At 42.7% G+C, this 26,353-nt stretch overlaps 2 protein-coding genes across 2 annotated transcripts; both read left to right on the top strand.

Annotated features, from left to right (window-relative positions):
* The first annotated feature begins 3,586 nt into the window (after positions 1-3,586).
* Positions 3,587-10,739, top strand: socs4 (suppressor of cytokine signaling 4). Its single transcript, XM_053866208.1, has 5 exons — positions 3,587-3,599; positions 4,480-4,502; positions 7,564-7,629; positions 8,128-8,218; positions 9,559-10,739. Exons 1-5 carry the CDS (start codon positions 3,587-3,589, stop codon positions 10,737-10,739), a joined length of 1,374 nt encoding a protein of 457 aa, XP_053722183.1.
* Positions 10,740-13,339: 2,600 nt separating this feature from the next.
* Positions 13,340-25,301, top strand: wdhd1 (WD repeat and HMG-box DNA binding protein 1). The gene is made up of 26 exons (XM_053865728.1): positions 13,340-13,406; positions 13,611-13,696; positions 14,101-14,212; positions 14,287-14,438; positions 14,971-15,082; positions 15,184-15,234; positions 15,317-15,412; positions 15,479-15,571; positions 17,106-17,212; positions 17,353-17,488; positions 17,598-17,805; positions 17,884-18,059; positions 18,127-18,311; positions 19,237-19,478; positions 19,917-20,054; positions 20,123-20,279; positions 20,527-20,641; positions 20,784-20,915; positions 20,985-21,196; positions 21,466-21,626; positions 21,698-21,754; positions 21,830-21,861; positions 21,924-22,079; positions 22,324-22,466; positions 22,581-22,716; positions 25,043-25,301. Exons 2-26 carry the CDS (start codon positions 13,620-13,622, stop codon positions 25,217-25,219), a joined length of 3,363 nt encoding a protein of 1,120 aa, XP_053721703.1. The 5' UTR covers positions 13,340-13,406; positions 13,611-13,619; the 3' UTR covers positions 25,220-25,301.
* The last annotated feature ends 1,052 nt before the right edge of the window (positions 25,302-26,353 follow it).

Below are 26,353 nucleotides of genomic sequence, written 5' to 3'. Positions count from 1 at the left end.
TGTCCTTCAGAATCAGAATCAGAATAAACTTTATAAATGTTATTGTCATGGTCAGCAATATTTTTCAATTCATACTTAATAATTCATTTTATACTTAATAATTGTTTATTAAAATAAGCTCAAAACTGTTTTTTTTGTCAATCATTGTTATTCACCCAAATGCAAATGGATGTCACTTTATGCATCAAGGCACCTCACTCCGGAATCAGAGGGAGGAATGGTACATCATATTCCAGGAGGTCCGCCACGATTCTCCCAGTATGTCACTCATGTATTGCTTTGACAAACACACACAAAATGAACACTCAAAATGTTTGTTTCTTACCTTCTCCCTCTACCTCAGTGATGTTTAGTGATCAACTTTGATTAGAGCAACTATAGTAGTGCATCAAAATGCAACAAACACAATCAAAGAAGGTTGTGTGACATGATAAAAGACGAACCTCCGATTAAAAAAAATATGTATCGCGTTACTATAATCTATTCACCACACTCAGACTCAAGGTAGACATGCTTTTCAATATCTTTGACGTTTGATGACATTCAACTGAATTTCCTACTCTGTTTATGATGTATCCATTTTGGTAACTCCTTGATGTCACTGCACAGGAGCCCTTGAAAGGAAGGCAGTTCATCATGTGATATTTTTTTATTCTTCCAGAAGACGTATGCTGAATATAGCCAGGAATTAGGGGAGCAATGGCCAACTTTAAAAGAATAAATGGTCGCGAAGAAGAAAGTTACACTGATGAAGACTGTCTTATCATGAAAAACAAGGGAGACACAGTGAAGAGCATGGTGAAGAATGACATTGATGATTCAAATGCCATCATGGATCCAGAGAAGCTGCATTCTCCATTGACCACGAATGAATCAAATCAGGAGTTAAATGGAAAGAAAGCAGAAGCACCATCCAAAAAGGCAGGAAGCATGAAGATTTCCTTCGTGAAACTAAGTAAACTCTCCAACCCCGGAACCGTTTCAACCATCAAGAAGGCAGAAGAAATGGCATCTCTTCATAGCAGTGAAACCCTTAGTCTTGATGGGGGCATGGTTGAGATTGATCTGACGGATGAGGTGGATGTTGTTCGGCCAAACAAGAAGCACAAAAAAGGTTCATCCTGGACCGTTTTCAAGAAGATGACAAACGATTATCTGACAGAGACAAGCGGAAAGATGAAGACATCCTTCACACGGCTGGTGAATCGCCTTCCCTTCAATGGCACAGCGTCATCTGCAGAAGATAGCTCCTCATTAGATGAAGGGCCTGGAGAAGAACCTTCACTTGAGGAATGAGACCAAAAAAAAATGTAAATCAAAGATTTAAAAACACAAAGTTGTTGTGCTTGTTAGTTTTTGTAAGTGAATTATGATTTTTATTCTTTGATCAAATTATTAAATGGCTGTCACAGGCATTATGTATTATTTCTGATCAGTCTTCAGATCATTTTTGTTCTTTATTTTTGCTTTTCATTTGGGAAACATTGCCTTTGTTATTTCAAAATATACTTGGATGAAGGCTTCTTGGTTGGCTAAATGGTACTCTACACTTCTGAATGGCACTGGGAGCAAAATATATTTGCACAGAATCGTAACAGTTTAGACGCATAAGTCATGTATTTCCGCTTCTAACTGTTGTGTATGGATACCAACAAAATTTCCTCACCAGCTCTTTTTTTCATGTAACTGAAAATTAAAACTATTGACATTAATAAATGAAAGACATTACAAAATAACATGGAACTCAGATGTTTACCAGATTTGACCAACACAGTACAGTGGGGGCCTATTTGCATACCAGCGCAGGAGACCTACTTCGAATCAATGCAAAAGATGAATTAAGTGTATCCTGTATGGAGGTTTTGAAGGCGGCCCCAGGAGTAATGACACAAATTATGCAGCTGCTTTCATCCTCTTCCATTTTTCCTGGCAAACCACTATCATCCATCAACCCAAATGCATGTTTTGGGACCGGGAGAGGTCGTTTCAGTGCACTGGAGAAACTCCCATAAGCATGATGAGAGACAAACCCTACTCCTATTCATGACTTGCTAGTCCTTCATTTACTGCCGCAACAAACCGCTGTTGGTTTAGTCATTAATCTGTGGAAAGGTGATGAAACGTCTGTGATACACACAGCTATGTATCTAGGAGTTATGAGTTAAGTTCTAAATTATTTAAATATTAAGGATAAAGACGATGATGATTTTTGAAAAAAAAAAGAGTACAATATGAGATGCTAGTGTTTGTTTGATAGTGATTTTGTTTCCTCAAAAATGACCTTCAGACATTAATCACGGATATGTTTGTAGGCTTGTTGTATTTGAAGGCTTTAAAATGTGACGTCTGGATTCCTCCTGTAAACCCTCTTAAGAATTATGAATTTCTATCAGGTCTCTATAAAGGGTTAATAGAGTATAAATGCATTTTCCATTCTTGCCCATTGGCCTGCATTCCATCCACATTATTGACTCGATTGTTGCAGTCGGTCTATACCGCAGCCACATCGAGTCAGTTATGACGCTAATATGTGTTTGTCACAAAACCTCCTCTTCCGCTGTAAGATAAGATCAGTATGCTCTCTGTTACTGGAATTTCTCCTCTCTGATATTGATTTTTGAAAGGGTTTACAAATGTTTGCATGACTATCAGGAGACACACAAGCCTTTTCAGCAGATCCCCTCCCCTGTGCTCCTCCGTGCATTAGAGGTCAGAAGACATGCACATCACAGGATGTGAGCCGGACACTGAGCTGGACCTAGACAGGAAGACTGTTCGGTATCCTGTCGTCGTCAGTCATTGTCTGACATCCTGCATTAAAGATGGCTGTTATTCCTCATCCTGACATCAGAGAGTGGGAGTTAACACTGGCACTATCACTGCTTTGTTCTTGCACGTGCACTTATTTAAGAGAGAGACATACTTTGTGGAGAAGTTTGACTTGTCACAGCAGCAAAACACTAAAGATCATACATAAAGTGACCATGCATAAAGCAGTCAAACATATAAGATACAAAGCAGTCACTTCAAGTATTGTAAGGTAGTAAAACATTCAGAAGCTACTATGTCTTTACTTGCATGTAGTGGGCCACGCTTCTCTTGTGACTCTGAGGCTGCAGTCAGAGGTAATTGTGTTATCTAGGTGCAGTCCCGTCCTCATCCTCTTAACATTGATTCGCTGTCGTTGATGCGAGGCTCGCTGGGGTGTGAAGCATCAGAGGCTCACATCCTGCTCACCCCAAAAAGCAAGTTCATTCATTATTTATTCACTGTCGTTAACTGCAGGAAAACCCTCAAGTTGTGTCTCAGATGAGTTGGGCTCCATTGTTGCAAAGAGAGAAGACCAAGAGCTTAAACTACGTTTTAGACCTCAAGATGTGGTTAACGGCAGTTTTAATTCCCATTTACTTCCACGGCTCCATCACTTTAACTCAGAGAACTTGTTCAATAGTTTGGTAAATTCAGCTAACTGTGGCATCATGGTTGCGTAGGAGCTAGTTCTGCATCCTGACAGCAAGAAGGTCGTAGGTTTGAGTCCGGCCTGAGCCTATTGGTGAGAATCTGAGCTATTTCTGTGCAGGTGTGTATGTGCTTCCTGTGCCTGCTGAGGCTGCTATTGCCATCCTGGTTTCCTCCGGTGGTCCAAAATCATACAGGTAAATTGATAACTCTAAATTGTCCTTGGCTGCCAGATGGACTCTAGTGTTGTAGTCAAGACTGTGTCCAGACCGGAGCATACAGTGACCAAGACCAAACTGTAGACAGAAGAAACTAATAACTTGCTCCTTGCTCTTGATCTATTTAGAAAAAAAATGTCTACTGTGTCTTTTGTAGTATCAAATAAATGTGTGTGTCTATATAACTAATGGATGTGTCTGTATTCAGTTTGGTCTCGGTCTTGTCCCTCATATGTCGTAGGCATGGTTTCTGTATGCACAGATCTTCACACAGTCTTGACTACAACTCTGCATTCTTCAAGTGAACTGAGGGACACCTGGGTGGTGGAACGAGAACCTCAGACATCAGAATCAGAAAAGCTTTACATGATGCTTTGTTTTATCGTGCAATAAAATAAAATAAAATAAAATCTATATCAGGCGTCTCAAACTGATCCACAAATGGGCTGCAGTGGGCGCAAGGTATTGTTCGACCCATTGAAGACAGCTCTTTATCGTCACATCTCACATGAAATATGAAAAAGTGTTTTTCAAAATATGTTTTACATTTTTACAGTACCACAAACCAAAAACAATGACAGCCAAGATCACACTCCCAGTGATTTCACTCAAGGATTTCCCAATTTAAATTAATAGCAATTACACAAGAAAACAAAAACTTTCAGCTCACATAAAAATAGATAAAATAACAATGATAGCATGAAAATACTAATTGCAACTTAAATAAAACTTTAATGCCAACACTCATAACAAAAAGTATGAACAAACAAGCTCAATAAATAAAACACATTTTTAAAAAAAGCATCATTTAACAGTGAGATATCAGTCCACTGACTGGTCAAGCTTGGGTTACACTTTTCAATGTGACAGTGAGAGGAAAAAAAAACCCTATGTGGATGCTTGCGGGAAGCCGAGAGGCTGGAGGCAGAAATAAATCTCCCCTGAGGAAAGGCAAGCGAGGAGCTCACATGTCGACTGCAGATGAATATCCAGGATCTTAATGGATCTGCATACAGTCCGCAGCCATGTGCTATTTCTGACACCAGTGCTAACAGGAACATGCTTAATAGATGATAACATCACTGCCAGAGCAGATAATTTCAAAGCAGGCGATGTGTCATGCCATTAAAATAAGATTAAAAGGAATTGAGAGAGATTAATAATGCCGGGAAAGATGTGTATATATTATCTGAATATATTTCAGGTAGCAAGAGTTAAAGTACACCACTGCTTCCGTGACGACCTCTAGTTTAACGGCAGTAATTCAATTTAGTTGAGTATTCAGATCAATGAATAAAATAAGAGCTGTGGAGCCAGATACTCTGATTCAATTTGCTCTCCTTGTAATTCACAGGATCAAGCCGCCTCTTGACCTGGCCGGCCTGGGTCTTAAAGTTTCGAGGTCTAGACACAAGCTGAGGGTGCGTTACATGGAGATGTGGAGTATCCGCAACAAACAGCAGTCGCAGCCTTTAACAAAAAATGAGATTCATTTAACATCACTGGTTAAACGTGGCGGTAAACTGCCTGGCATGCAGATCAAAGTCCACTCTTCCGCCTTTCATTCTGCAAAAACCTGAGCAGCACATGTGAAGACCTCTATGGCGTCAAAGTATGTCTCTGAATGAAGCTTTAATGTAGTTCCGCTGCTCTTGACTCCGTAATTACCTATTAAAGTAATGCACGTATATAATTTAATAACCAACGTAAAATATAGGGGGATTCAAGTCTTTATTGAGTCAGAGTTGCATCAATTATTCATGAGGTGCTGCTGCTGATCGATGCTTTAGTAATGTGGACAGATATCAGGTGGGTTCTGGTCGACTGGATATCACTGATGTGGAGAGGCAACTTTATAATTGACATCAACAGTCGAAGACACACGGGGGTCACGTCGCAGGGTTGCTTTTTTGAAGACTTGTAAGTGCTTGGTGGTCAAATTACAAGGGATGAAAACATGTCTTAGTGACATGAATACAGCCGCAGGATAAACTGTTTAGTTTTGGCTGTGTGTCCTGCAAAGGAAGGTGGGAATGAAGGCAAGTCAACCTGCCGCCATCTGCTCTAGTACAGTAAGATATCAGCATTCTGTCCATGGCATTCAACAGAACCTCCACAGCACCAGTCACCAGCAGCTTCTGGTTGCACATCTCAGTGTTCTGCAAGTTTACAAACAGTGATCAGACCCTTTACTGCGCAGCATTTATCATATATATGCGGAATCGCACCGAACTCCGCAGGCAAGAAGCTTGCTCCTTGTGGCGAGTTTCCCAAGACAAGGTGCCGCTCTCCAGCCAGGATCAAGTCCGCGGCTAAAACTCGACTTGTGATCACGTCGGATTTTTGAGCCAAACGCACTTCATCTGGAGACAGTGTCTCATATTATTCACATTAAAGCCCTCAAAATGCGCTGTTCACACCCGCGTTTCCAAAGTTCTGACCCCACTGCTGGTCTCAGCGGCTGCTTCTCGATTCCAGTCCTCCAGGAGATCGACTCTGTTGACGGAGCTGCGGAGACGCGGGCAAAAACAGCGCATTTTGAGCGCTTTCATGCTAAATAAAAAGCCTCTGATTTCATCGCCTCTGATTTAATCAGATTTCAGCCAGTAGAAATCCATGTATTAGTTATAAGCTTATAGTCCAGAAATTACGGCATATATTCATGATGGTCATAAAATGGCACCAGAAGGAACTTTACGTCTGATGAAGTAACAAGTTCGAAGAAGAAAAATCCAGCTGCAAAGCTGATGTACAGTATCTACAAAAGTAGTCGTGACCAACTCACACAAAGGACTTGACGGTTATATATGTGAACTCTGGTTTCCTCACACAAGCCGTTTAAAACAAAAAAAATATAGGAGTTAATGGTCAATTCTAAACTCCAAATACTTATTATATTACATTGTTCAGAATTGTTTAGAAATGTGAGCATATCCACACATGCAGAGAACTTTAGAAATAATGCTCAGGTCGCAAGACTCAGATTGTTTGGGCAGATGATGAGGAGAAGCAGTGGACATGGTGGATGAAGATGATGGAGATGGGGACACCAGGGGAACAGCAGTGAAGTTATGGGATGCAGTAAATGTCGGTCTAAAAGGTAGCGACTTCAAGGGGGAAAGATAAAAGATAATGAATTCCATAAACTAGTGCCATAAATTTCATCAAACACTAAGTCATGTTACAGTTTTTGTTCAACATTTCTTACATGTTTTTCTTTGAACTTTGGAAGGCGAAGATCGCAATGAGATCCATCGATCTGCTTATGTGTGCAATCATCCATCACAGGCTGTTTGATGATGTGAGAAGCATTAAATATTAAGCTAAAAGGAAGTAGAGTGTCACTACATTATCTGACATGTCAAACATTTATTGATGACTATCCTTTATCTTTGCGCACACTCACACGCTCCAGCACTCGCGGGTGGGGGCTGGCATGAAGAACAACACAATCTGGAAGACAAACACTATCTCCGTGTTTCATGAATTATAGATCTTTGCAAATGTCGTCCAAGAACTTGCAGTTTGCTCGGACCATGTGACCGCATCAGTGACCTCAGCTGACAGAAGGGCGCTTTCACCAGAACTGGCTGGAAGTTTTTAGCCGGGAAACTTGAAGGCAATTCAATCAATGAGCAAAGCTTTTTACGAGGCGTGTTGGTTTCCTCTGTTGTGCCGGATCATTAAATGTCCCACACAGGATGCCAGTTAGCCTTTGATTAATTGTTCAGTCCGCTCACAGGCCGGTTCATAGCATGTAGTCAAAGGGGTGAGTCCAGGCCCAGGTCAGTCATAGAGGAAATGTTTTCTTTTGAACTTATCAGGATCCCACCGCTGTTTGCCTTCATATAATATTAAGTGAGAAGCTGCAATGCTTGTGCCTAAGGCCTTGGATCTGCTGCTTCTGCCAGTGGCCGTCCGAGCCAACGAACCTAGAATGGTTCACAACCAAGTGCGAAGCTGAAGTGGTGTAAGGCAGTGATTCCTAACCATAGAGGGCCGCTAAAAGTTTTTGGATTTACACCTTTGGGCCATGAGGGCCGCAAGGCACTCAGCTTTAATACATTAGCCAGGTATGGTGGCAGTAGTGAGTCACTGAATAGAGGTGACAGCTGCATATCTGTGTTAGCGAACAACTATGGAGAAGTTCTTGAAAAGAAAAACTGATGAGGAAAGCAATGCTGCCCCACATCCCAACAGTAAAAACTGTTCATGAAAGCACCTGTTTAAACTGTTTTGAAAATTAATTAGAACATTTTATGGCGATACTTTCAATTACACTTTACTTATATCTTATTTGGAGTTTAAATAAAACATATAATTTTTATTTTATGATATTTAGACTTGGTTTAATTATATTTATTTTATTCTATTCACTTTTTCCAATTTTCCCAACGGTTTGCATCAACTGTTTTTCTTTAGTAAATTCGATGACTATGAGTTGCACCAGGTTCTGATGCTGGTCGGACTTTTCAAACTAAATATATTTGCGATGATCACATGGTTTCACACCGTTTCACAAGGTGTTGGTTTGTTTACAGGTAAGTAGATTAAATATTGTTATTGAGCACAAATTTAATCAAGGGTAATGGATCAGTTCTACTACTTGATCAGTTCTACTACTTGAATGGCTCATTTGTTCTGGGAAAGGTGGGCCCTGAGATCAAAAAGGTTAAGAACCCGTGGTGAAAGGGAAAGTGATGGACCATCCCCTCAAGTTGGAAATGGAATCCAACCTTTATGTGTTTGGGGTCAGATGGACTGATAGATGACAGTTTTCAGCGACGAGGATCCTGTTTCGTTCTTTGCTGCCAAGAAAAAGGCAGAGCCAAAATGCACCGATCACAAGCGTATAGTCTCCTATAATGAGTTTTGGGTTGCAAACCAAAGAAGGTGTTAGATACAGTACTAGCAGCACAACAAGCTTCACCTTGGAAAAAGGAAGCCTCCTTGCTTGAAACATCTCTGTACGTGTCATTTAGCACAAACAGCAATGTTGTATTAAACAGTACTCTCTAAATACGGCGTCAAAAATAATTATTACAGAATTTCTAAGAAGTTTCTGTGACACCTCTCTCATATTGAAGCTGTTTCCTCCTGAATATATAAAATGATATGTAATAAAGGACATGTTGCAATGCACGCTTTCTGATTGGAGCTAAAATCACTTGAAAAATTGCTTCTGACTCACGTCTTGTGTCGCCCTATCATATGATTAAGTTGCCCTTCCATGATGCATTTGTATTAGGTGTTGACCTGGAGGTGCTAAACATGCTTTTGAATGACTCACCTACTGCCTTATTTTCAGAGCCACCACCTTCATCCTGAGTTAAAGCTCCCACTCGCCCGATATGTTCTAGGATTGTTTTTAGCAACATGACATGCAACAGCTGAAAGCTAAAGTCTAAAGGTTGTTTGTGTCCCCGAGAAACAGTCAGAGATTTAAGGACGGAAAGAAAGTCTTGCTGCTTTAACAATGAAACCACCCTCATCTCAAACCCCACCCATCTTGTTTCCAGCCTCATTCATTCAGACTCAGCCCCGGTCAGGAGGAAGCGCCTGCCCCTCGGGGATTTGACATCATAATTATATAGGAAGCAGAGGAGTCGGCCATCTGTCAGAGTGGCGGCGGCTGCATGCTCTGCACACTTTTTTTCTGCCAATATGTCATGAACTGCTGGACGAAACCGGGTAGAGGAGTTCTCTGTCCTTCTGTTTGGGAGGTAAGATGATTATGGCTTTTCTTACTCATGGAGAAAGTTAACCACACCTTCTGGATTCAAGTCCACTGAGCTTCTCCACCTGAGTTATTTACAAAAGCAGACTAAATTAGAAAGATAACTGAAGCTGCCCTGACTCTAATGTGTTAACCTTTTTGAAGGGCAACTGGGGGAAGTCAAGATGTCAGAGAAGAAGTCGCGAGGCTCAGATGTTCGTCCCAAAAGTGGCTTCCGCAGTTGGAGTGCCGACAGTTATGTCTGGAGAGGCAAGAAACGCTCCCGGAGCTCCCGCAACGATTCCAGTCCAGGCGCGGAGGAGATGGATGACCTGGGCGCACGGTCCACGTCCTGTTCCAGGCGGCGCAGAGAGAGAAAGTGCAGCTGCAGTGCTCTTGGGGACACGGCGGCTTCAGCTGATATTGATATTGTGTGTCGCAAGGCCCTGTCTCGACGCTCTCTGAGACAAAAGTTCCAGGACGCAGTGGGGCAGTGTTTGCCTCTGCGCTCACATCATCACCACGGCCACCATCACTCTGCCGGTTCTTCACGTCCCTTCTCTGTCCTCTTCTGGTCCAAACGGAAGATCCATGTGTCTGAACTCATGCAGGATAAGTGTCCCTTCACACCCAAGTCTGAACTTGCCCGCTGCTGGCACCTTATTAAAAGTAGTGGCACTGACACTCTCAAGGACACGGAGCCCCTCAGACCTCATGTTTCATCCTCCTCTACCTCCCCACCTGAGACACCTCTCTCATGGGACGACATCTGCTGCTCACCTGGACCTGGCAGCGCCGGTCTAGACTGGGAACCATCTTGTGCTCATGTGGAAGAGGTTGGGAACTGCAGCGCCTCTGACACTATTTTGGTCCCTGACCTGCTTCAGATCAACAACAGTCCTTGCTACTGGGGAGTGTTGAACAGATTCGAAGCAGAGGAGCTGTTGGACGGACAACCCGAAGGAACCTTTCTCCTACGGGACTCGGCCCAAGAAGAGTTCCTGTTCTCAGTGAGCTTTCGGCGCTACAGCCGGTCTCTGCACGCACGTATTGAGCAGAACGGCAAGCGCTTCAGCTTCGACGTGCGTGACCCCTGCATGTATCAGGACCCAAGTGTGACTGGACTGCTGAGGCACTACAGCGACCCGGCCACCTGTCTCTTCTTTGAGCCTCTACTTTCTCAGCCCCTCCCCAGGACTTTCCCTTTTTCGCTGCAGCACCTTTGCAGGGCGGTGATTTGTAGCTGTACCACATATCAGGGCATCGAGAACCTTCCACTCCCACCCCAGCTGAGCGACTACCTGCGCCTGTATCACATCAAGTGTGAAGGAGCCTGTGCTGTATGATGGAGAGCTGCCATCGGGGAGTCGGAGGAGGACGCGGTGGCAGGTTCACTTGCAAGTCCTCTTTGTGGTGCTGGACTGTTGTAAAGCTACCATGCAATATACGTCAAGAACCTCCAAAGATGCTTGATAATCTTCTGCTTTTAGGGGACATTCTTGCGACTAAGTTGCACAAGTTATTGTTCTCATTTATAGCCTCATTTATAAAGACTGAGCTTTTCACTTGCCACAAACTCTGGGAGCAAGATGACGCCATCTTTGACGTACGTCCAAACATTGACATCACAACAACACTTTGACATTTTGGCGGGTCAAAGACGCGCTTGTGTGGATTTTCTATCAAAGCAAGTAGTCGAAACAGACTTACTCATTCAGAGCACCAGATGTTTGTCTCATAGATGATCGTATTCTCGACTGGCCTTGACTAAAACTAACCACCAAAGGCAGAACTTGAAACTAGAGTTGCAATTAAATCTGCAGCCAATAGGTGGCAGCAAAGCTGCACTGCCAAGCGACCGGCTTCAAGGCATTCCAAGTCATTCTTTATTTTTGAACTAAGTGGGTTTATGAAACCAGATTTTAACATCTCAAGTGCCTCTCTGGCTCTGATACTGACCGAACAAGCTTTGGAGTAACTTATGGCTACTTTCTTTCTGGACCTGAATATTCATTCATATGACTAAATCACATTCACTGACTATTCAACATTCAATAAATGAATACAACACTGTACCTGTAGTGTGAGTGTATTTTTACTGTGCACAAAACACACTATGTCCATGGAAGTAAATATTCATTCTCTGTCTCGCAGTTTGCTTGGAGATTGTGCCTTTGATGGTAAAATACTTTAATAAAAAATGGGACTAACTTCACCTCATTTTATTCATCTTATTGTCGATTTCTATTTGGTTGTCCGTTGTTTACTTGGAAAATCTTCCTGCGTTCAGGGTACCACTGTGTCACAGCCAGACAGGTTAATGGCACAGAAAATAGTTTCCTCTCATGAAACAGTTCTTTCCGCTCACAGGAAAGGACACGCTTTCAAATGTCAGGACTCCAAATGGAGAGATAAGGACATGAAAATGATGTTTCCCTTTTATCAGTGTGACGTCGATTTGTCTGCCATTGAGTCTGATGGGCAGTTTTAAATGACGTTTTTATTATACACTGCAGCTGCATGAATAAAAATGAGTTCATGAAATATTCATCACACCTCTCTCTCGACCTACCTGTATATATGATATGGTGGATCTGTTCCAGAATCGTTTTGTTTGAAACAAATCATCAACTTCTGCAAGCAATTTTAGAGATTACATTAAACAAAAATATTTTTAAAGTAATTTTCAGACATTATCATCTTATTATCACACACATATATATATATATATATATATATATATATATATATATATATATATATATATATATATATATATGCAAATAAAAGATGATAATATCAAAATTATCTCAAGACAGCAGTGTTGTACATGGAATCATAGGAGTTCCAGAATTCAAAAAATAATTTGGAAATGAACAAGGAAACAGAAAACAGAAATAAGTATATTCACTTTCATTTTTGAATAACAGCACACAAGTCTCTCACACTGACATTTGTCCTCAACTGAAGATTTGTCCTCACAGAAACCATACATATATTAGGGGTGGGATTCTATTTTTAAAAATTAATCTAGTTAATTAGAGAATTTGTGATTAATTAATCTCAATTAATCGCCGCTTAATGGTATAATAATATTTGCCTCAAGAAGCCACATTTTTCATTTTGAATGAATTTGGTATATTACTCAAATGATGGAACCATACATACATTTGAACAACAAAATATTGTTTATTTTGCATCAGCTTGACAATAGGGACAAATGGGACAACACACACACATACACACACACACACACATATGTATATAATAATCTTCTGTTAAAAAAACTCTCTCTCAGTTTTCACGCTGGATATCAATGGCATTGACACCTCTCGAATTAGCATATTAGTTATATTAATTTTCCAGCCGACATAACAGTAAATATAAATTATGTCTCATGTGATCAGACTCACAGGAATCCTTGAGATTTCTGCTTTTATTTCTTCAGTCTTCTCTAGAAAAGGCTCATCTCTCTGACCAAGCTCAAGTACTAGAGGCAGAAGGAGCGCATGTAAGCTGCTATGGCCCTGAACTGAAGGCTAAATTCATTGATGTTCATTACACACACACAGCTGTCCACAAGCTGTGTCACATCCTGTGTCAATAATCAAATCCCCCTTGAGATGAGACCAGTGAGGAGGAACCAGCTGCAGCATCAGATCCCACTGCAAGCCAGTCAGAAGAAATGTAAAATATGTAAAATATGTCATGAAATGGAAAATGACTGGATCACATAAAATGTTTGCTGTTTGTAGCTGTTACGATGCATTTCTTCCGAAACCAAATGTATTAAATGAACTATGTTTCTAATTTAAATTTTATAATCCAATTTGCTAATTAAATTTACAACTATTATTATTATTATAATACCGGTGTTGCGTAGCCGCGTGGGGGCGGCCCTGTTTCTGCGTCATGACGTTGCTGGCGGGAGCGGTGACGTACAGTTCCTTGTTTTCAATGCAGCGCGGGAGATCCAGGAGACGAGCGACTACAGTGATTCGAGCGGGGAAGTTGTGAGTAGAGCAAAACATCTCAATATTAAGCAAACTGTCGCTTTGGTTATGGTGTACATGTGTTGAACCGAGGATGATTGTCTGTTCTAGATCCTTCCGTGTGGTCTATAGTGTGATTTGTCGAGGTTCACATGAAGCTAACGTTGGACGCTGTGGTGGTGTCAAACTCGTATTCATGAACTTGAAAATGCTTTGTGTTGTCAGACGTTCACGATGCCGTGTGAGAGATTGCCGATGCGTTACGGACACTCGGAGGGTCACACCGAGGTCTGCTTCGATGACACCGGCAGGTTTGTTTGCTTGCTCAACTTTGTATTGTCTACATCTCGGATACTATTATGAAAGCGTTGCTTTTAGTGTTATATCGCTAAAACAAGATGTTAATAAATATCATAAGCGTATACTTATTCAACAGACACGTTCACTATGATGTCAGACTGTTGAATTTGTGATCAGACTTTGTTATTTTATTTTATTTTATTTTATTCCGCAGCACTTTCCTAGTCGGTGGGATCCCCACTGACCGGGGCAATACATTTGATTCTGATGCAAACTTTTGACTGAATTGGAGGATAAAAATTGAATACTTTTATTGTTATTGTCACCGTCATGTGGCTGCACTTGGGTGGATTTATATTAACATAGACAAGATTAACAGACTCCTAAAATGATTTTGAATGTCTTTGTTGGATAGATTCATCGTAACTTGTGGAAATGATGGAGATGTTCGTATCTGGGAGAACCTGGACGATGATGATCCAAAATTCATCACAGTTGGCGAGAAGGTTTACTCCATGGCGCTGAAGGTGAGTCATATCCCGACCGGCCAAATCTTGCTACGTCTTTCTGTTGTTAAAGCCCTGTGTGTTGTTGTCTTCAGTGTGGAAAGCTGGTGACGGCAAGCTCCAACAACACGGTGCAGGTTCACACGTTCCCTGACGGTGATCCGGATGGTATTCTGACCCGATTTACCACGAATGCTACTCACGTGGCGTTCAACAGAAGTGGATCGAAAGTTGCTGCTGGCTCCAGGTAGTTAAATATGTGTGACTCTTCTGATCAATAAAGTTTTTGTTGCCTTGTCGAATAATGAATACGGGATCTGTGTTTCGTCTAGCTAGAAACACTTCATGTCTGATTCCTGCCGCAGCTGGTGAAGCCATGCGTCACATCCGCCTTTTATTGTTTCTTGTTTACAGTGTCCACACAGCAAATTTGTCACGTTCAATATATTAGCTGTCGGCGAGAGTGAGCTGGCTGTTGGCATCTGCTCGCCATGGCGGAGGGGCCCTCTGGATTGCTTTTCTGATTAGTTTAGATCACAGTTGCACGCCGTGCCTGCGGCCAGAATTGATCTCTCCTCAACATGTTTATTACGTCAATGATGTCTCAGGGCATGAAGCATCTGTCAGGATATTGACTGTTCAAATCAAACACCAGTGCTTGTTGCACACCTGCTGCAGAGTTTGGATTTTGTCTATTGGTTTGCACACCTGTTGCTGCACTGTTCGCCCTTCACTTCTGCCTCAGCTTCTGCTTTAAATACACATCTTCTCGTCACCAGTGACTTCATGGTGAAGGTGGTTGAAGTGTCCGACAGCAGCAAACAGAAGACACTTCGTGGCCACGAGGCTCCAGTTCTCAGCGTCAGCTTTGACCCTGAAGATGAATTCCTGGTAGGTTTTTTGGGGAGAAACAGGGCCATGTGATTGATTTGTTCAGTTTGAACCTCATGCACTATATAAGTGAGCTAACACTGGATTGTCTTCTTTTTCAGGTTTCTGCGAGCTGCGACGGCTCGGTGGTGGTTTGGAACATTGAGGAGCAGGTAGGCTTGACTTTAGTCCTTCATGTGTATTTGTAGCTGACATTTTCTCTGTTCACCTTAAACCTGCTGCTCCTTGTGCCAGTCTCAAGTCACCAGTCTTCCTTTGCTGCAAAAAACCAACGATGTCTGTAATGCAAAATCTCTGTGTCGCCTAGCGTGGCAGCCTGGAGCTACACAGGTACAGGGCTTTTTCCACTAAGGAATTTCATTTATTGTTGTCGTACTGATTCCTGAATCATTTTAGCTTTTGGCCGTCCCTGTGGAGTCCAAGGTTCATCTGTATGCACGTGGGAGCTGGGAACATGTCAGCAGCCTGTCTGACGATCTGATAACAAATGTAAGTTAACATATATAGTGTATTTTACTGGTGATATGTATCTGAAAGAGAGCAGCTTTCATGTTTGTTGAGCTCAATTTAAAGGCACTCGTACCAGGACTTGCTATGAAACATGTCCCAGGACTAAAAAATCTCAAGCATTGTGCGCAGGACAGTGAAAAAGTGCTATTGTAACCTGAGTAAAAAAACAATTTTGTTTATTTGTTTTACAACCGGATGTGTTCCTATCAATTAATCATCAGCATGTCCATCCACTTTGTTTTATCGGCTGTGATCACAGGAGATTTATGGCTTGGAGGACGAGCTTCTCGATAGGTGCTGGCACGTAAACTTCGTATGTGTGTGGTGGCCTGTGATGAGTTACACGCCGCTGACATAACACTCTCAGATTATCTGCGCCTCTTTGCTGCCACCACTCTCGACTGAAACAAACTGAATTATTTGCAGAGCACTGTCACAAATTCATGTTCTTGTTGTGGTCTGTTAGTGTTTACAGATATAGACTTTATACTTACATGACATATGGTCATACAATTCAGTTTACATTTGTAAAGTTGATCGTTTACATGTAGCAATCCTGAATTGAGGTGGTTTTTAATTTTACCCTTCAGTATGTGTTTATGTGACACTTCGTCTAGCTAACCTTGTAGATCAGGGGTTCTTAACCTTTTTGATCTCGGGGCCCATCTTTCCCAGAACAAATGGACGCAGTGCCCATTCACGTAATAGAACTGATTTGTGACTCTTGATTCCATTAGTGATCAATAACCATATTTAATCTACTTACACGTAAACAAACCAAACCTTGTGAAATGACATGAAACCATGTGATCATTGCAAAGATATTTGTCATAGAAAAGTCCAACTAGCCGCAGAACCAGGTGCAAGTCATGTTCACCTAATTTACTAAAGAAAAAAAGGAAAAATACACTTGATACAAAACAAACAAAATAAATATAATAAAACCATGTCTAAATATCATAAAATAAAAAATAATATTTAAACTACACTTTAAAAAAGTGTAAATGAAAATATTGCCATAAAATGTTCTAATAAATTGTCACTGATTCAACAGCTTGCAGCTGTCAAGTCAATAAAATGACTCACTACTGCCACCATACGTGGCTGATGTAGTAAAACTGAGTGTCTCGCAGCCAGCCCAAAGGTGTAAAACAAAAAACGTTTAGTGGCCCTCTAGGCGGCACTCGTGGCCCAACCATGGGCCCCCAGTCCTATGGTTAAGATTCACTGTTGTAGATGACTCTTAAAACATGGAAGAGCGTAATAAGTTTCCTTTAAAAAAAACATGAAACAGGAAATAAACATGCTCTATTCACTAGTTTAAGTTCCTCCTCTAAAATGTCTGTAAAAAGTTGCAGACAATTGCCTTTTTTAGCATGAATTGGCATAAATGAGAACACACAATTTATGGTTTAAATGAACTGTGAAAATAAAAAAAAACAAACTGTGAAAAACGTGTTATGGTCGTAGATTGCCGCCCAGCTCCTCAAACGTTCCTTTCACTTCTTTGTAGAACATCAACGTTGTGTCCTGGTCGCCATGTGGACAGTTTTTGGCAGCGGCCAGTGTCGGAGGCGTGATGACTGTATGGGATGTCAACAGTAAGCTTTGCATTGAGAGGTGGGTGTCAGTCCTCCACCTTAGTTTGTGTGTTTGCTGAACTGTAGCCATCGAGGACACACTGAACCACAGAGCAGCTCAGTTCCATCACTACTTCTTTACGGAATGGTGTGTCATTCGTTGAAATTTGTCCTCCACAGACAGAAGCATGAGAAGGGCTTCACGGTGTGCAGTTTGGCATGGCATCCGTCAGGCACCCAGATCGCCTACACAGACGTTGAGGGCTGCCTGGGCCTCCTGGACGGTCTCAGCAGCTCTTCATCAAACGCTGCAAAGGTACCACCGTCTTGTAAACAGAGATGTAAACTCCAACAAACGTCCATGTTCTCAGTAGCTTGGGTTTGTAGGAGCCAGACATGTCATGTTTTGTGCTGCATATGTTTAGGCAGCTTCCATGAAAACTGGGAAGGATTATGACGACCTGTTTGATGATGACGATGACCGACCGATGGATGATGGGCTGAGTGACACCAACTCTCCCATGAAGAAGCCTGTCGCTCAAGTTGACGACGAAGATGACGATGACTTCCAGATGCCTGCGACGGGGCGTGTCAGGAACCGTGGGGCGATACTGGACGATGAGAACTCTGTCGGTAAGTCAAGCTCATTTTTTTCACCCTGACATTGATGTGATACAACTTGGCAGTTGAACTGCTTTTGTTTCTCTTTAGACACTGGCTCCCTAAAGCTTGGTCAGCAGAAGTTTGGGGATGATGACGACGACACAGGCAGCGCCATCCTGCCCACAATGCCAGTGCGTCCTGTTTATGACGGGCCGATGCCAACAGCTCCCCAGAAGGCTTTCCAGCCTGGTTCCACCCCGGCTCATCTCACTCACCGCTTCATGGTGCGCAACAAAATCTCAAACCTAAATCCTTCCAAGTGCTGATTTAAAATTCATCACCATTTTCCAGATGTGGAACTCTGTGGGAATCATCCGGGGCTACAATGACGAGCAGGACAATGCTATCGACGTGGAATTCCACGACAGTGCTGTGCATCACGCCATGCACCTGACCAACTCATTGGGTCACACTGTGGCTGATATTTCCCGAGAGGCCGTGCTGCTGGCCTGCCCCAGCACCGACGAGCTGGCCAGGTAACCTGCCACCTTACATCTTACATTTACCAATATTTCTTCTTCTTTCTGTTTTGGCTTCTCCCTTCATGGGTTGCCACAGCGGATCATCCTCCTCCATCTCACCCTGTCCTCTGCTTCCTCTTCTCTCAAACCTACAAACCTCATGTCCATCTTCAGCATCTTCATCTCTGCTACCTCCAGCTCTGCCTCCTGTCTTTTTCTCAGCGCCACTGTTTCCAAACCATACAACATTGCTGGCCTCACCACCGTTTTCTACACCTTCCCTTTCATCCTTGCCGACACCCTTTTGTCACACACCACACCTGACACTTTTCTCCAATTGTTCCATCCTGCCTGCACCCGCTTCTTCACCTCTTTCTCACACCCTCCATTGCTCTGCACAGTTGAGCCTAAGTACTTCAAATCCCCCATCTTCTTTATCCCTGCATCCTGTAACTTCACCTGTCCACTTGGGTCCCTCTCATTCACACACATGTATTCCGTCTTACTGCGGCTAACCTTCATTCCTCTCCTTTCTAAGGCAAACCTCCACCTCTCTAGCTTATCTTCCACTTACTGCACCTGCTCTCACCACAGATCACCATGTCATCTGTAAACATCATTGTCCAAAGGGCACTTCATCTGTCAACCTGTCCATCACCATGGCAAACAAGAGGGTGCTCAGAGCTGAGCCTTGGTGATGTCCCACCTCCACCTTGAACTCCTCTCTTACACCTTCAGCACACCTTACAATTACCAATATTTGATATGACAAAAAGTCAAGAGAGTCAAGAAAAGTGAGTTCAATGGTCAATGGGTGACTAGTATGAAGAGCTTAAGTAGAACATTGCAGTAATTATTATTTTGACACTTACTTTTTAGATGAGGACAATAAAAGGGCCATGCTTTCATCCTTAATTCTTACTGTCTGTCTGCATCATAGTAAAATCCACTGCCTGCACTTCTCCTCCTGGGACACCAACAAGGAATGGATAGTGGACCTGCCCACCGGTGAAGACGTCAGAGCGCTGTGTCTTGGCCAAGGATGGGCAGCGGTCGCTACCACCTCACTGATGCTCCGACTCTTCTCCATTGGCGGTGTCCAGAGAGAGGTCGTGTCTCTGCCGGGACCTGTCGTCTGCTTGGCTGGACATGGAGAGCAGCTGCTTGTTGTCTATCACAGAGGTAGTGACTTCTATAGAAGCCTGACATGAAGACAGATAAGAGTGAAATGTTTTCACACAGTTCAGTAGGACAATGTTCCAACACACACTGAGCATGTTTCCACGCTATCATCCTCTCAGCCCGTGGCCTGTGTTGTCACCAGATGTGTCACCCACTGATCGTGTGGGATTCTCCCCCAGCTAACACCTCAGATCACCCACAGATCATCTGCTTTGGAGTAGTGGATCCTGACTGTGGAATACAGTGTCTAAGTCAGGATATTAATCAGTGACTTCTCTGTTGAATAAGGATGTGCTGCACCGCTTTTATTACTGCTCGTGGTGGTCACACAAGCTACTCATTTGCCATATCTTTCTTTTAAGCCGAGCTGTTTTAGATCTGGTTTGTACTACACTTCTTTGGTTAATGATGTTTCTTGTATGGACTTCTGTGTTCCAGCGACTGGTTTTGATGGGGATCAGGCTCTGGCTGTACAGCTGCTGCAGTTCGGCCGGAAGAAGAGACAGATCATCCGCAGTGAACCGCTCCCACTGTCTCCAAAATCCTACTTGAGCTGGCTGGGTTTTACTGCCGAAGGTAGCACTGTCGAAACATATCTTGGGTGTTGTTTGGTCTCGTCACTTTAATTTGGTCATGTATTTCAGGGACCCCCTGTTACGTTGATTCCGAGGGAGTGGTGCGGATGTTGAACCGCTCCCTGGGTCACACTTGGACACCAGTGTGCAACACCAGAGAGACCTGCAAAAGCAAATCGGACCACTACTGGGTCGTGGGAGTGCATGAGAACCCCCAGCAACTCCGGTAAACTTCGATCGTGATGGTGGTTGTACATCCTTGGCTGTGTGAATCGTAGTTGTTGGTTTGAAGTCAGAGGTCAACACTGACCAAAAGACTGGCTGACTGTCACAAATGCTTAAACTGTTGCAGTGCATTATGGGACGCATGCAATCTGAGTGTTTCTGTGTTGGTGGACCTCTTCAGAAGTAGTTGTATTTATGATCATCTGAGATTTTTTTTTAAAATCAATATTCTGGTGTTGTAATTTCAGGTGTATACCATGTAAAGGTGCCAGATACCCCGCCACTCTGCCCAGACCTGCTGTGGCCATTCTGCCGTTCAAGATGCCGCTTTGTCAGACCAGCACAGAAAAAGGACAAATGGAGGTAAACAGAAGTTTTTCACTGCTGTCTTTTGTCCCGGCTGTACCAGGTGATCTGTCAGTCCACTTCTGACTAGGAGGGGATCTGAGGGGTTTGTTTAGCCAGTAGAAGACTAATCCCTTGTCTATTTCTTTCCCTCTTTCAGGAGCAGTACTGGCGATCTGTTCTCTTCCACAACCACTACGACTTTCTGTCGTCCTCCGGCTACGAGATCGATGAGGATGCCCAGACTCAGTCCCAGAAAGAGCAGCAGGAGTTGCTGATGAAGATGTTCGCAGTGAGTGCGATGATGCCCTCTTTCACTTCAGACGCCGCGCTAGTCTGACGGTCTTCTTCTGCCCCTCAGCTGTCGTGCAAGCTGGAGAGAGAGTTCCGCTGCGTGGAACTGGCCGAGCTGATGACCCAAAACGTTGTGACGCTGGCCATTCGATATGCATCCAGATCCAGACGCATGGCTCTGGCTCAGAGGTTGAGCGAGATCGCGCTGGAGAAAGCAAACCAGATCCAAGAGGAGGAGCAGGAAGAGGAGCCAGAGTTCTCCCACCAGACTCCGTCTGGGTAATGTCAAATTCAATCTGTTCAATTGTGGTCAGGTAATTTGTAGTTCAGATGTCTGCTGCAGGCTTTTGCTGTGGCTGGTTAATTCAAGGAGGACACCTCATAGGAGCAGGAGGGTCATGACCCCAGTGTATAAAACAATACATTTTATTAACCAAATTTGTATTGTAACAGTGTTAATTTATTCACATTATTTTGCTTTTTATACTTAGTGAAATCAAACACAAATTTAAGAGTCCAATTTCAGTCTGTCCATCATATTTAAACAGATATGGTCATACTGAAGTTACAAGAAGACACCACAGCAGCAGACATGCCGATGCTGCTGAAGAAGAAGAAGAAGAAGAAGAGGAGCAGCAGGAGGGGGAGCCGGGTGCACCAGAGGAAGAACATGAGATGGAGACTGAAGGAGCCGCAGAACCCCTGAAACGCAAGTTTTACAACCTTTCAGTTCCAGTTCAGGCCATGCTTGTGTCATAACTGCATGTTGTCATACTGTAGGTTCAAATCCTTTCGCTAAAGGAGCTGCTTCACCTGAGAGGCCGAGGCTGACACCCAGTGAGTCAACGTTTCCTTTTGCTTCCTCCTTGGATTTGGGCTTTACAGCTATTAAATATTCTCCTGTGTTTCCAGTTGCTAAAGTGGGACGTGCAAATCCCTTCAAGGTAAGTTCACGATGCGCGATAGCTAATATCTTTGAGGTAGATTTTAACACTTGCACTGTCAGGTTTCCAGTGCAGGGAAAACGGCTTTGGGTCAACCACGGGTGACCAACATCTTGGACAACATGGCGACCAGCCGGAAGTCGTCTCCACTCTCTGGATCAACAAAACAAACCAAAACCACTGTTCTCAAGCCACTGGCCCCAAGACCTAAAGCAAAGGTGAAGCAAAGAATAGTTTCTCTGGGAAAAAAAAATATCTTCTGTGTTTCATCTTTCACCTGAAATAGTGCCACTCAAATGTATTCTGTACTTGGTTAAAGCCAAAAGTACTCTTTTTTTTCCTATGTCTACGGACTTTATGGGTGCACGTAACTGCATTTTTTTACACTCCATTTGGGTCATTTTATTTGACATGAAATATTGAGGGTGTTCATCAGTCAAAAATATTCATCTGTTGCCACAGACCCAATCAACGCTCCTGCAGATGTCCGGTTCAAAAGCAGGAAATCAGAAGAAACAAGAGAAGTTGGAGTTGATGTCAGAGACACCGAAACAAGTAGAGGCCTCACAGACAGAATCACCTCCTGAGAACGTGGAAAACAAGAGGTTAACTGACCTGCTACTTTAAGCAGGCAACTCTTTTGCCATTTCCATCATCTTCTTGTCAGAACTTCAGTCTCTAACAACAATTTTTTTTTCTTTGTCTCTGAATCCATTCAGACCGAGAACTGGGTTCCAGCTTTGGTTTGAGGAGAAAAGAAAGAACATTGTAGCAGACAACCCTGACATGGAAGAGACTGATGTCATCAAGGAGGCCATGGGTCGTTTCCGAACACTGTCAGCTGAGGAGAGACTGGTAAGGAGCAGAATTCTGTTCACTCTCATGGTGCATATTTTAGTTGGTGGTGTTTCATTTGTTGTGAAATTACATCAAACAATTAAAGATAGCTAAGAGATAAAAAAGACATTCAGTAATTATCTAATGAAGCCCAGACATGCAGTTTAGGTCAGATATATTCAGTTTTGTATCATTTTCATTAACAGTTTGTCACCAAAGCAGTGGATTGAGGAATATCCATTGCTGTGTGTGCTGTTTTCTGATGGTTAATGGTTGATGGTTGCTCCTTTAAGATCATTTGTTACAAAGAATCTGACAAAATCTAAATGTATAAAACAGCATTTTGTTGGACAAATACCTCCGGTGTTATTAGACTGGACTTATTCACTGTGCTATTACTGCTACAATGATGTTAGATTAATGGCCATGAAGGACTAAAGAACAGAGGTTCAGGACAGTGAGTCCACCGTGAGGTCCTTTGTTCAAGCCCCTCATCATGCCTGATGGACGTCTCTCCGTGGGCTTGAATAGAGAAGCAGTGATGTGGTCACATACATCACAGCTCTCTGCCGACAGCTGATGACACTCGACAGGGATGAGAAGCAGAGGGGGTAGTGGCACCTGTTGCCTGGGAACCTCATGGGCCCCAGGTTTTGTTGTTGAACGCACTTTGATCTGATAAGATCTTTTAATGGAGACGGTCGGTCTGTAGCGCTTCACGCAAACCACACACGTGTAGACTGAAGAGAGAGTTGGACAAAGGTGCTGAGTCACCTTATTTGTTGCCTTTAATGATGAGGAATATTCAAATGTGTGTGAGAAAGCCTTGTACAACGGCTCGCTCTTGTAAGGAGCCCTCTGCCCTGCTTTGTATTCATTTGGTCCGTGTTTCTGCACGTGTCTGCGGGGGCAGTATTGATGTGACTACCCGACATGTAGAGGACGAGACAATGGCGTCAATTCCCCGTCCTCCAGTCGCGATGTATTTAACGGACCTACCGACCACCACCTCCTACAACGCTTCCTTTGCGTTTGTCTTAAGTGCAAGAAGTACATTATCAATATGGACAGCAATGCCAACATAAATAGCACATGTAAGTATATCATTAGTGACAGTAAAATAGTAAATTGTACATAAAGGGAGCGTAAATAGGCCTTAAATGTGTGTATGTCTGTGATGTCATAAACTCTTTTTTTTTCAGTGGGATATACAGCTTGATATTCAAGTCTCACTCTTTCAAAAGGCTGTTGTATGGAAATAATCAGAGATAAAGGCGTACTGTGAAAGAGAAGAATCTGTGAAAGTCAGGGATGGGAGTAAATTCACTCATCACATTTGTATATGAATATCTAGGGTTCAGGTGGGCTTTTTTCTGATGAAAAGCTCCAGTTTTTGACAACAGAACTCGTCCAAAACAATTACTGCATTAGCATTGTTTCGCCTGTTGTTCGCTCTGGTTAACTTCTCTACATTAGCCTCTTGGTAGTGCTCCGATTCGGTGCAGTGATTTGAGGCCAAGTGTCTTGTTTTACTTTGGGTGCACATGTGCAAAGTGCAATTTGGCTTTTCTTGACAGAGAAGTGTTGCTGAACCACTGCCATCGTAGCTGGCTGATTCTGTCTGTTGCAGGTCTGCAGTCGGGTCTGCAGCATCACAACAAGTAGTGTGGTTTTACCAGAGAAATGCCGGCTTTGTTTTGTCATTTTTACGTTGTGATGTAAAATTTAATAGAGTAATAACATTGCTCATGATGTTTAAATAAAAAATAAATGATCTTGTTAAATAAATGAAGTAATGAATGAAAGAAAATAAATTGTATATTTGTCATTTGATCAACCGATCATGATGGCATCATATATATATCCATACAAGCGCGGATTGATCGCCGCAGCCCTAGCACTTGGTCATCATATTAGAAGGTCAGACCCCTTGTCCGACTAGTGTAAGGAAGTACGTCATTGGCTCGTGAGTCGGGGCTTGATAGCAGTGTCTTGGTGTGCTGGAGGCAAAGGCTGTGTTTATTGTTGTGCGTGTGGCCTCTGCTCCTGTCTGTCCAATCAGCAGACCCGGTGATTCATCCCAGCTCTATTACACCCAGGATGGCGCTTCCCTTTTGTCTCAGCTTGGAGAAAAAACGATGGGTGGAAAAGGGCTGAAAGCAGAGGGAGGGAAAAAGCCAAGAGGCTAAAAGCCAAGCAGCCTGTCAATAGTGATTAGACCTGACAGGATGCAATTTCAAACTGCATGTCTGAGTGTTGCTGCGCGTGTTTAGCTCCTGTTGTGTTTGGAGTCTATTTTGCAGTATATTAGCCGATAATCAGCATCATCTTTTTCCTCCTGTAGTCCTGGACCGAGAGAGCGAAAGGCCAAACTGGGGACGATGCTAAGAAAAGGAAGCGAGCGGACGGTGATGTGGAGAAAGAGCAGGATCTGATGGCCGCAGATGAAAACAGTGCCAAGAAAAAGAAACCTTTAGATCCTTCGTCCAAGCTCTCTGCATTTGCATTCAGCCAGAATTAGGGGGTCATCACTGCGTTTTAATCGGCCAGTTGTTATCATCCATTTGCCGAGCAAACTGTTCCATGTGTTCCGTGTTTTTAAAAGCTAATAAATATGATTTTGTTCCAAGCTTTTCTTTCTTTGCCAAAAAAGCACTGCGGATGCACTTCGGAATTAGACAGATGTACAGATTTTTAATTGTAATTGTTCCAAGACTTCATTTTTTTTCTGCTACAAAAAACATTTGAAAGATTTATATCAAAATTATCTAAAATAAGAATTGAATAAATACATTAAATAGTGATAATAATAATAGTAATGCTGTAGGATTTGCTTCTCTTTGATGCATGCCAGATACGCTAGATACCGGTCAAAATATGGACCGTCTCCTTTAGCGTTCATTATTTTTATTACTTTCTACTGTGTAGATACAAACTTAAGACATCGATTATTGGAAGCAGGACATATGTAATTGTGTAGAAAATGTCCAAATATTAAATAGCTAAACTGTGAGAAGAAGAAAGGCAATCTCATCTAAATATGGTTTAAACTTTAGATAACTCAAAGTTTGCTTTATTGGCAGCACAGCAAACCCTTCTTAATAGGCTTCATGATGCAGGCAGAACATGTGTTGGAAAGGCATTGCAGGTGAGGATCAATGTGAGGATGCCAAGAGTGAGCAAAGCACTAATCGAAGCAAAGGGTGTTGCTTTGGAGGAATCTAATGTATGAAACATGTCATTACACACTTTGTTTACGACATAATTCCATATGTTCATTCATAGCTTTGATGCATTCGGTGAGAATGTCACTAGTCATGATACAATGAAAATAGAGAAGAAACATTGAAAGTGAAGGTGTGTCCAAACTTTTGACTATGAGAGACAGGTTTTATTGTTTCTTTTTTTTTCCACTTCAACTATCATGAATCATTGGAGCCCATTCCTTTTGCAGGGAGAACAGTCGAATAACCGGGTTAAAACTAATGTCACTGGGTTGTATGACTCATCATGAATTGATTCAGATCCTAACTTTTCTGCTGAATATTCAGGAGGGGAACCGTGACAGTTTTCACTCATCTGGTTTATAGAGCGAGCGTGAGGCCCCGCCCCTGAGCCACCCAGCCAATCAGATGTGGCTTGAGATTATCCCACC

The sequence above is a fragment of the Synchiropus splendidus genome, chromosome 5, assembly GCF_027744825.2.
Source record: "Synchiropus splendidus isolate RoL2022-P1 chromosome 5, RoL_Sspl_1.0, whole genome shotgun sequence".
In the NCBI taxonomy this organism is placed as follows: Eukaryota; Metazoa; Chordata; class Actinopteri; order Syngnathiformes; family Callionymidae; genus Synchiropus; species Synchiropus splendidus.
Note: the sequence above shows the minus strand (reverse complement) of the source record. Positions and strands in the feature narration are given on the sequence as shown.

Bases quoted from the DNA above. Each gene is read 5' to 3' on its own strand.
- socs4 (XM_053866208.1), top strand. The intron at 4,503-7,563 runs GTCCACTGACTG...CTTGTGCCTAAG, and splicing joins CATTTAACAGTGAGATATCA to GCCTTGGATCTGCTGCTTCT. The intron at 8,219-9,558 runs GTAAGTAGATTA...ACCTTTTTGAAG, and splicing joins AGGTGTTGGTTTGTTTACAG to GGCAACTGGGGGAAGTCAAG.
- wdhd1 (XM_053865728.1), top strand. From the start codon at position 13,620: ATGCCGTGTGAGAGATTGCCGATGCGTTACGGACACTCGGAGGGTCAC. The intron at 13,697-14,100 runs GTTTGTTTGCTT...TTTGTTGGATAG, and splicing joins TGCTTCGATGACACCGGCAG to ATTCATCGTAACTTGTGGAA. The intron at 14,439-14,970 runs GTAGTTAAATAT...TCTCGTCACCAG, and splicing joins AAAGTTGCTGCTGGCTCCAG to TGACTTCATGGTGAAGGTGG.